The sequence below is a fragment of the Cebidichthys violaceus genome, unplaced genomic scaffold (assembly GCF_023349555.1).
Source record: "Cebidichthys violaceus isolate CVI_PGR_0920_01 unplaced genomic scaffold, fCebVio1.0.p SCAF_1, whole genome shotgun sequence".
In the NCBI taxonomy this organism is placed as follows: domain Eukaryota; kingdom Metazoa; phylum Chordata; class Actinopteri; order Perciformes; family Stichaeidae; genus Cebidichthys; species Cebidichthys violaceus.
In genome coordinates, this window is record NW_027176262.1 from 22,115,901 (window position 1) to 22,125,929 (window position 10,029).

The 10,029-nt window shown below is 44.7% G+C and overlaps 2 protein-coding genes across 2 annotated transcripts; both read left to right on the forward strand.

The window, feature by feature from the left end:
* The first annotated feature begins 4,768 nt into the window (after positions 1-4,768).
* On the forward strand, positions 4,769-5,990 carry LOC137885181 (odorant receptor 131-2-like). Its single transcript, XM_068727377.1, has 2 exons — positions 4,769-4,779; positions 4,997-5,990. Exon 2 carries the CDS (start codon positions 5,022-5,024, stop codon positions 5,988-5,990), a length of 969 nt encoding a protein of 322 aa, XP_068583478.1. The 5' UTR covers positions 4,769-4,779; positions 4,997-5,021.
* A 2,201-nt stretch (positions 5,991-8,191) lies between these two features.
* On the forward strand, positions 8,192-9,432 carry LOC137885264 (odorant receptor 131-2-like). Its single transcript, XM_068727496.1, has 2 exons — positions 8,192-8,202; positions 8,442-9,432. The coding sequence occupies exon 2, from the start codon at positions 8,467-8,469 to the stop codon at positions 9,430-9,432; it is 966 nt and encodes a 321-aa protein (XP_068583597.1). The 5' UTR covers positions 8,192-8,202; positions 8,442-8,466.
* Positions 9,433-10,029: the final 597 nt, after the last annotated feature.

Genomic DNA, 10,029 nt, shown 5'->3' on the forward strand with positions numbered 1-10,029 from the left:
TGTGTTCACACATGTTCGGCCAACTTAAATTGAACAGCCAAGTGCAACGTCCATGAACCCTGACCCTGACAACATACGTTGATTAGGTCTGACATTTATCTCAACTTTAGCTAATGGTGTTGAGTTCAAAATATGAACTATTGATTGTAATTTCTGCAGGTTTACCTCATAGCCTTTACTCATGCTGACAGCTGAGTGTTATTGTCTCCCAAGGCCAGTTTCACAAAGATACACTTTCACTGTGGATCAGATGGCGAACTTTTTACTCTTCAAATAAGTCTGTCTTTATTTTTGGGGCTGTCAATTTTTGAGGAAATGGTATTACTTAACTAAAAGTAGTTATAACACAGTGTAATAGTGAAATATTCTGTTACAAGTAAAAGTCCTGCATTCTGAGGTAATACAAACCTATTCATATCAAAATATCCTAACAGTACAAAAGTAAAAACAGTCATTTTGCAGAATGAGCAATTGTATTATAATAATTGCTGCATTAATGTGCACTTCAATGCTGCAGGTTGTAAAGGTGGAGCTAATTGAACTACTTAATATGCTAGAAAAATACAGCTAAATACATTTTTTGATGATATTTTGCATTACTGATCTAAATCTGCAAAGTAACTTGTTGATAAGCTTGCATCAAATGCAGTGGTGCATAAAGTAAACTATTTGCCACTCAAAAGTAGTGGAGTCGAAGTATAAAGCATCATAAAATAGAAATACTCAAGTAAAGTACAAGTACCTCAATATTGTACTTAAGAGATGCACTTGAGTAGATGTCCTTAGTTACTTTGCACCACTGGAAACTGTTTACAGTTTGACTTGCATCAGAACAAGGACAGGCCTACCACTACAAACCAGTCTGAAATATCTTTGTGGTGCTTTCTCAAGAGTCAGCAGTGAACCTTAAGTACAGCACCCATTATCAACTTCAACTGGGCATCTCCACACCACTCGCAGTGCTTGATTCAGGTCAAAGACTGTCTTTTGGTTGTCCTGCAGTCATTGACTTCCTTTTACTGACAGCCATGTATGCAGCTCACAAACTACAGTCTCACAGTCCACCGCCAAACGCTGCCAAAACACTTTGCTCAATAGTTCACAAACTGCATTGTACAAGACACAGCTGGAACAACTGACCCAGCGCACTTGAAAGTGTCCACTCAGCAGAATCAGCCAGTGCCAACAATCAATACGAGAGATCCCTCCTCCAGCTGGAAAAGGCTCAATTTAGTGAAAGTGCTCTGTATCAGCAATTTATCTTTTTTGTTTGAAACACTTCACGGGACATTTTGCAGCTACCAGTGTGGTTTTCCAGTCTGTCCAGTAGTTATATGTAGCTCCCAAAAAAAAACCAATGACCTCTTCAGTGCCAGTCAGTTTCACACAACTTCACCAGCTCAAAGTCTTCTGCACAGCGTCCACACATTTAAGCGTGATGGGTCGCGAGTGTTTGCACGACCAAACTGTCACTCTCACCGGGACACTTGGATACAACAGAGCCATCGTTAGTGTGATTAATTCCACCTGTGCCTCTCCCACTAGGACAAGTCAAAATGTCTGCTGTGTAAAAGGCCTATCGTGGTTGTAAACTTGGAATAAATGGAGAAAGATCCTGGTTGCCAGTGTCAGCAATGAGTCACCTTGAAGCCGTGGTTCCAAATACGAACTGGTGTTTGTCTGATTTAAAAGAGTACGTATGGGGTTATTAGATGTCGGCTGAAAAATAAGAATTAAAGAAGGGCTTTGCTTTTACAATGGCCCTTTTGATCAAAACATTCATTCATCATTCATTCATTCATCTTCGTCCGCTTATCCGGGATCGGGTCGCGGGGGCAACAGCTCCAGCTGGGGACCCCAAACTTCCCTTTCCCGGGCCACATCAGCCAGCTCTGACTGGGGGATCCCGAGGCGCTCCCAGGCCAGTTTGGAGATATAGTCCCTCCACCTGGACCTGGGCCTCCCTCGGGGTCTCCTCCCAGCTGGTCGTGCCTGGAACACCTCCCTAGGGAGGCGCCCAGGTGGCATCCTCACCAGATGCCCGAACCACCTCAACTGGCTTCGTTCCACGCAAAGAAGCAGCGGCTCTACTCCGAGTCCCTCACGGATGACCGAACTTCTCACCCTATCTCTAAGGGAGATGCCAGCCACCCTCCTGAGGAAACCCATTTCGGCCGCTTGTACCCGCGATCTAATTCTTTCGGTCATGACCCAGTCCACATGACCATAGGTGAGGGTAGGAACGAAGATTGCCCGGTAGATAGAGAGCTTTGCCTTGCGGCTCAGCTCTCTTTTCGTCACAACGGTGCAGTAAAGCGACTGCAATACCGCCCCAGCTGCCCCGATTCTCCAGCCAATCTCACGTTCCATTGTTCCCTCACTCGCGAACAAGACCCCGAGGTACTTGAACTCCTTCACTTGGGGTAAGGACTCATTCCCTACCCGGAGTGGGCAATCCACCGGTTTCCTGCTGAGAACCATGGCCTCAGATTTAGAGGTGCTGATCCTCATCCCAACCGCTTCACACTCGGCTGCGAACCGATCCAGTAAGTGCTGGAGGTCACAGCCCGATGAAGACATCAGGACCACATCATCTGCAAAAAGCAGCGATGCAATCCTCAGCCCACCGAACTGTAAACACTCCTCCCCACGACTCCGCCTCGATATCCTGTCCATGAATACCACAAACAGGATTGGTGACAAAGCGCAGCCCTGGCGGAGGCCAACCCTCACCGGAAATGAGTCCGACTTACTACCGAGAACCCGGACACAGCTCTCGCTTTGGGCATACAGGGATTGGATGGCCCCCAGAAGTGGTCCCCTCACCCCATACTCCCGCAGCACCTCCCACAGTATCTCCCGGGGGACCCGGTCATACGCCTTCTCCAGGTCCACAAAACACATGTAGACCGGATGGGCGTATTCCCAAGCCCCCTCCAGGATCCTTGCGAGAGTGAAGAGCTGGTCCGTTGTTCCACGGCCAGGACGGAATCCGCATTGTTCCTCTTCAATCCGAGGTTCGACTATCGGCCGAACCCTCCTTTCCAGCACCTTGGAGTAGACTTTACCAGGGAGGCTGAGTAGTGTGATACCTCGGTAATTGGCACACACCCTCTGGTCCCCCTTTTTGAACAGGGGAACCACCACCCTGGTCTGCCACTCCCTAGGCACCGTCCCAGACCTCCACACAATGTTGAAGAGACGTGTCATCCAAGACAGTCCCTCCACACCCAGTGCCTTCAGCATTTCTGGATGGATCTCATCAATCCCTGGGGCTTTGCCACTGTGGAGTTGTTTGACTACCTCAATGACTTCCACCAGGGAAATTGATGATGCTCCGCCATCAGCCTCCAGCTCTGCCTCTACAATAGAGGGTGTATTAGTCGGATTCAGGAGTTCCTCAAAGTGCTCCTTCCACCGCCCGATTACCCCCTCAGTTGAAGTCAACAGAGTCCCATCCTTACTGTATACAGCTTGGATGTTTCCCCGTTTTCCCCTCCTGAGGTTCCGGATGGTTTTCCAGAAACACCTTGGTGCCGACCGAAAGTCCTTCTCCATGGCCACTCCGAACTCCTCCCAAACCCGCTGCTTTGCCTCCTTCACGGCAGCGGCTGTAGCCCTTCGGGTCTGTCGGTACCTTGCAACTGCCTCAGGAGTCCTCCGGGATAACATATCCCGGAAGGCCTCTTTCTTCAGTTGGACGGCTTCCCTGACCACCGGTGTCCACCACGGTGTTCGAGGGTTACCGCCCCTTGAGGCACCTAAGACCTTGAGACCACAGCTCACCGCCGTAGCTTTGGCAATAGAAGCTTTGAACATCGTCCATTCCTGTTCGATGCCCCCAACCTCCACAGGGATGCTAGAAAAGCTCCGCCGGAGGTGTGAGTTGAAGATCACCCGGACAGGGGCCTCCTCCAAACGTTCCCAGTTTGCCCGCACTACCCGTTTGGGCTTACCAGGTCTGTCCAGAGTTTTCCGCCACCCTCTGACCCAACTCACAACCAGATGGTGATCAGTTGACAGCTCCGCCCCTCTCTTCACCCGAGTGTCCAAAACATACGGCCTCAGATCCGATGATACGATAACAAAATCGATCATCGACCTTCGGCCTAGGGTGCTCTGGTACCACGTACACTTATGAACATCCTTATGCTCGAACATGGTGTTCGTTATGGACAATCCATGACTAGCACAGAAGTCCAACAACAAACGACCGCTCAGATTTAGATCAGGGAGGCCGTTCCTCCCAATCACGCCTCTCCAGGTATCCCCATCGTTGCCCACGTGCGCGTTGAAATCCCCCAGCAGAACTATGGAGTCCCCCACTGGAGCCCCATACAGGACTCCAGTCAGGGTCTCTAAGAAGGCCGAATACTTTGAACTGTTGTTCGGTGCATATGCACAGACAACAGTCAGAGTTTTCCCCCCCATAACCCGCAGGCGTAGGGAGGCGACCCTCACGTCCACCGGGGTAAACTCCGATCAAAACAGGTTTTTTTCATATCATACATTGTGAACTTGTTTGCTGAACTGCTTCCATACTACAACAGGATTCCATATCCACACTGAAATCTTCATTAATGAGAAACGTTATGCCGTATGACGACAGCACGTAAATAAGGTGTCTCTGGAGGAGATGGGCCGGACTCAAACGGATCTGAATTGGGCCAAACACTTGAGATAAGAGGCAGAGCATCCAAAGATGTTGTACATGTAAGCTGTATGATAAGAAGTACAGCAATCTGAAGCTTCTCTTCTGACTGATGAAGACATTCCTAGGTGAGTGTATGGCTCTTTTATTCTGAAGGTTGAATGTGTACTAAGTTAAAGTGCAAATAGTATGTTTTGTTGTTTTGTGGTGTTGTGCTGCTCTTTTATTTTATCAGCTCAATTCTATTCTTATTCTAATCCTAATTAAATAATCAAAAAAATACCTGTATATTTTAGGACATATTTTAGTTTGTGTCTTGATGTTAAACTTATTTCTTTTTAACAGGTTTGCTCTAGTGCCCAGTTGAAAAATGCAGAATTTGACTGACTTTCCAGGCAATTCAACTACCAACAAAAGCCTGTCTGTGATCATCAAGGTGTGTGTGGTCATCCCCGTCTTCTGCATCTTCCTCTACTGTATTGCTGTCATGTTGCACATCTTTGCATCTCACAGGCAGTACCTGGACTCCACCCGTTACATCCTGTTTGCCTCCATGCTGATCAATGACACTCTCCAGCTCTTGTCCTCTGTGCTGCTCTTCCTGTTTGTCATGGCCCAGGTGAAATTTTCTGCTGCCTTCTGTGTTCCTATGCTATTCTTTTCCACTGCCACTTTCCAGAACACACCTTTAATCCTGGCCACCATGTCTCTGGAGCGCTATGTAGCCATCTTCTATCCGCTGCAGCGCCCGGCTGCCTGGCGCTCAGACCGTATCTGGGTAATTATTCTGTCCCTGTGGCTCATCAGCTGTATCTTCCCTATTGTTAACTACTCCATCGTTGCGAGGGATCCTGCTGCAGTGGATATCCTCTCCACCTCTGTGCTTTGCAAATCTACCGTTTTTAAAATATCTCCAGTCCAGGCTTTGTTCGAACTTGGTGTATATATTCTCTTTTTTGCAGTCGTGGCTGTTGTCATCCTCTTTACATACGTGAGAATCCTGCTGGAAACAAGGAAGATGAGACAGGACAAAGTGTCTGTGAACAAAGCCATGCACACGGTGATGCTACACGGCTTTCAGCTGCTGCTGTGCATTTTGGCCTTCACTCACCCCATCACTGAATCTCTCTTAGTGCTGCATGCCAACTGGCTCCCACAGGACGTTGACTTTTTTAATTATTTCTGTTTCATCCTCACTCCACGCTTTCTCAGCCCGCTCATCTACGGCTTTAGAGATCAGAATCTCAGGGGCAGCATCAGGAAGACAATTCTCTGCTGCACAGACAAAGTCAACCCCGGCGAGAGAGGCAAGCTTCAGGACAACCTGTGTGCTTCTTGAACTGGCTGATGTAGTTTTGGCAGAGCTCTCAAACTGAATGCACACATGTCAAAAGATGTATTTGGGATGTTTAAACAATTTTTCTACATGTCTTGTAAAGTTTTAAAAAGCACTGTGTACTGTTTCCTCAAAAAAGGCCTTAGGTATTGAAAAGTCTTGAATTTATTAACAAAAGTAGCAATTAACAATATTTTGTATTGGCTGCTGCAGGTAGCAATATTAGTTATGTATTGCTGTTGGATGAAGTGGGAAAAGTGGGATTACTTTGACAATGTATTTAGCATGCAGGAAGCCTTTAAATTATTTTATGTAGAGGTTCGGTCAGCGCCATCAGACCTGCAGGAAATGCTGTCTAATAAACCAGGCAGTGATCATATTTCTGTGCCAGCAGAATCAGTTAAGATTACTCAATTCAGTGAGTGAATTCAAGGTACCTTACATAATGTCAAACAGCTGCTGCTGGGATTCAACCTCTCATTCTTTCAACAAGCAATAAGCATGCTCATGCAGGACTGTGTGACTGGGTAGCAGCTTATGCTTCAGGCCTGCTGAAATCCATTGTGATTAGACTGTATTACACATATTCGTAAACCCAAAAATAACAAAAGGCTTGCAGATTAATGCAGATTAGTACACTGATATTTTCATGAACAAATCAATGTGTTTTTCCCTGGTGCAAAACTGCTGTTTGAATTCATGAACACCATTTTTGATGCTGATAAAAGTTGTTAAAATTGTGTTACAAGTCTCATGTTTTCTGTAAGTATGGGTGGCGATGATATATATATATATATATATATATATATATATATATATATATATATATATATATATATGGTGAAGGCTTATCACCAAGTCAATTATACAATGATATAAGAAAATGATGACTTTGTGTGGTCCCTTATATACTTGATTATTTTGTTACTTAACAGCACATCACATTACATATTAATATTTCTAAACACTACAGTAATAATTTGCAGTTTGTTCTCTTGTATCTATTATTTTTTTAAAGATTCCCCACAATAATGAAGTCACTCAAAAGGTCTTTACCGTGCAGCTCTAAAATATCAGCGTGGTTGTTGTACAAAGCATTCACCTGCAGGTGTCGCACTGACTCAATACCTAGAAAGAAGAGATCTTACCAGACCTCTATAGCCCACTCCTCATCTCTGCTTGAGGCTAGGGGCTCAAGGCTACATTAGCTGGTACTAGCAGAACAGACCCAGATCTCCAACTGAGCTTTTGAGTTGCATTGTGGGTAATGTAGACGCCAGGTTTTGACAAGGAAGTAAAATGTGTGGAATAACCATATTGTTGTGGATAACAGCATTTTCATACAACAAAAATATAGCTCAGTGCTAAGCCTATTTGGTAGAGAAGTCTTAAAACACATAAAGTAGGTTTCTTCCCAAATGTAGCTCAAACTATGAGCAAGTTTACAGGAAATCTGACGACGAATTAGTGGCTGGTGGACCAGACCTGCACGTCTTTGAACAAAGGGAAGTCAGTTGAATCTGATAGACATTGGGACAACATGCAAACTCCTTTCTATTAAAGTTAGGTAACTTCTTGCTATGAGGCCTATTTATTGTTTTATTTTGAATAACTTCAGTCTATTGCCACATTATCTTAAACATTATCTTATCTTTTCTGCCAAACACAGCATACCTGTGCCTCTCCCACTAGGACAAGTCAAAATGTCTGCTGTGTAAAAGGCCTATCGTGGTTGTAAACTTGGAATAAATGGAGAAAGATCCTGGTTGCCAGTGTCAGCAATGAGTCACCTTGAAGCTGTGGTTCCAAATACGAACTGGTGTTTGTCTGATTTAAAAGAGTACGTATGGGGTTATTAGATGTCGGCTGAAAAATAAGAATTAAAGAAGGGCTTTGCTTTTACAACGGCCCCTTTGATCAAAACAGGTTATTTTCATATCATACATTGTGAACTTGTTTGCTGAACTGCTTCCATACTACAACAGGATTCCATATCCCCACTGAAATCTTCATTAATGAGAAACGTTATGCCGTATGACGATAGCACGCAAATAATGTGTCTCTGGAGGAGATGGGCCGGACTCAAACGGATCTGAATTGGGCCAAACACTTGAGATAAGAGGCAGAGCATCGCAAAGATGTTGTACATGTAAGCTGTATGATAAGAAGTACAGCAATCTGAAGCTTCTCTTCTGACTGATGAAGACATTCCTAGGTGAGTGTATGGCTCTTTTATTCTGAAGGTTGAATGTGTACTAAGTTAAAGTGCAAATAGTATGTTTTGTTGTTTTGTGAGGTTTTTTTCTCAATTATCAAGCATCTGTGTTGCTCTTTTATTTTATCAGCTCATTTCTATTCTTATTCTAATCCTAATTAAATAATCAAAAAATACCTGTATATTTTAGGACGTATTTTAGTTTGTGTCTTGATGTTAAACTTATTTCTCTTTTACAGGTTTGCTCTAGTGCCCAGTTGAAAAATGCAGAATTTGACTGACTTTCCAGGCAATTCAACTACCAACAAAAGCCTGTCTGTGATCATCAAGGTGTGTGTGTTTATCCCCGTCTTCTGCATCTTCCTCTACTGTATTGCTGTCATGTTGCACATCTTTGCATCTCACAGGCAGTACCTGGACTCCACCCGTTACATCCTGTTTGCCTCCATGCTGATCAATGACACTCTCCAGCTCTTGTCCTCTGTGCTGCTCTTCCTGTTTGTCATGGCCCAGGTGAAATTGTCTATTGCCTTCTGTGTTCCTATGCTATTCCTTTCCACTGCCACTTTCCAGAACACACCTTTAATCCTGGCCACCATGTCTCTGGAGCGCTATGTAGCCATCTTCTATCCGCTGCAGCGCCCGGCTGCCTGGCGCTCAGACCGTATCTGGGTAATTATTCTGTCCCTGTGGCTCATCAGCTGTATCTTCCCTACTGTTAACTACTCCATCATTCTGAGGGATGCTGCAGTGGATATCATCTCCACCTCTATGTTTTGCAAATCTACCGTTTTTAAAATATCTCCAGTCCAGGCTTTGTTCCAAGTTGGTGTATATATTCTCTTTTTTGCAGTCGTGGCTGTTGTCATCCTCTTTACATACGTGAGAATCCTGCTGGAAACAAGGAAGATGAGACAGGACAAAGTGTCTGTGAACAAAGCCATGCACACGGTGATGCTACACGGCTTTCAGCTGCTGCTGTGCATTTTGGCCTTCACTCACCCCATCACTGAATCTCTCTTAGTGCTGCATGCCAACTGGCCCCCAGAGGACATTGCCTTTTTTAATTATTTCTGTTTCATCCTCACTCCACGCTTTCTCAGCCCGCTCATCTACGGCTTTAGAGATCAGAATCTCAGGGGCAGCATCAGGAAGACAATTCTCTGCTGCACAGACAAAGTCAACCCCGGCGAGAGAGGCAAGCTTCAGGACAACCTGTGTGCTTCTTGAACTGGCTGATGTAGTTTTGGCAGAGCTCTCAAACTGAATGCACAAATGTCAAAAGATGTATTTGGGATGTTTAAACAATTTTTCTACATGTCTTGTAAAGTTTTAAAAAGCACTGTGTACTGTTTCCTCAAAAAAGGCCTTAGGTATTGAAAAGTCTTGAATTTATTAACAAAAGTAGCAATTAACAATATTTTGTATTGGCTGCTGCAGGTAGCAATATTAGTTATGTATTGCTGTTGGACAAAGTGGGAAAAGTGGGATTACTTTGACAATGTATTTAGCATGCAGGAAGCCGTTAAATTATTTTATGTAGAGGTTCGGTCAGCACCATCAGACCTGCAGGAAATGCTGTCTAATAAACCAGGCAGTGATCATATTTCTGTGCCAGCAGAATCAGTTAAGATTACTCAATTCAGTGAGTGAATTCAAGGTACCTTACATAATGTCAAACAGCTGCTTCTGGGATTCAACCTCTCATTCTCTCAACAAGCAATAAGCATGCTCATGCAGGACTGTGTGACTGGGTAGCAGCTTATGCTTCAGGCCTTCTGTAATCCATTGTGATTAGACTGTATTACACATATTCGTAAACCCAAA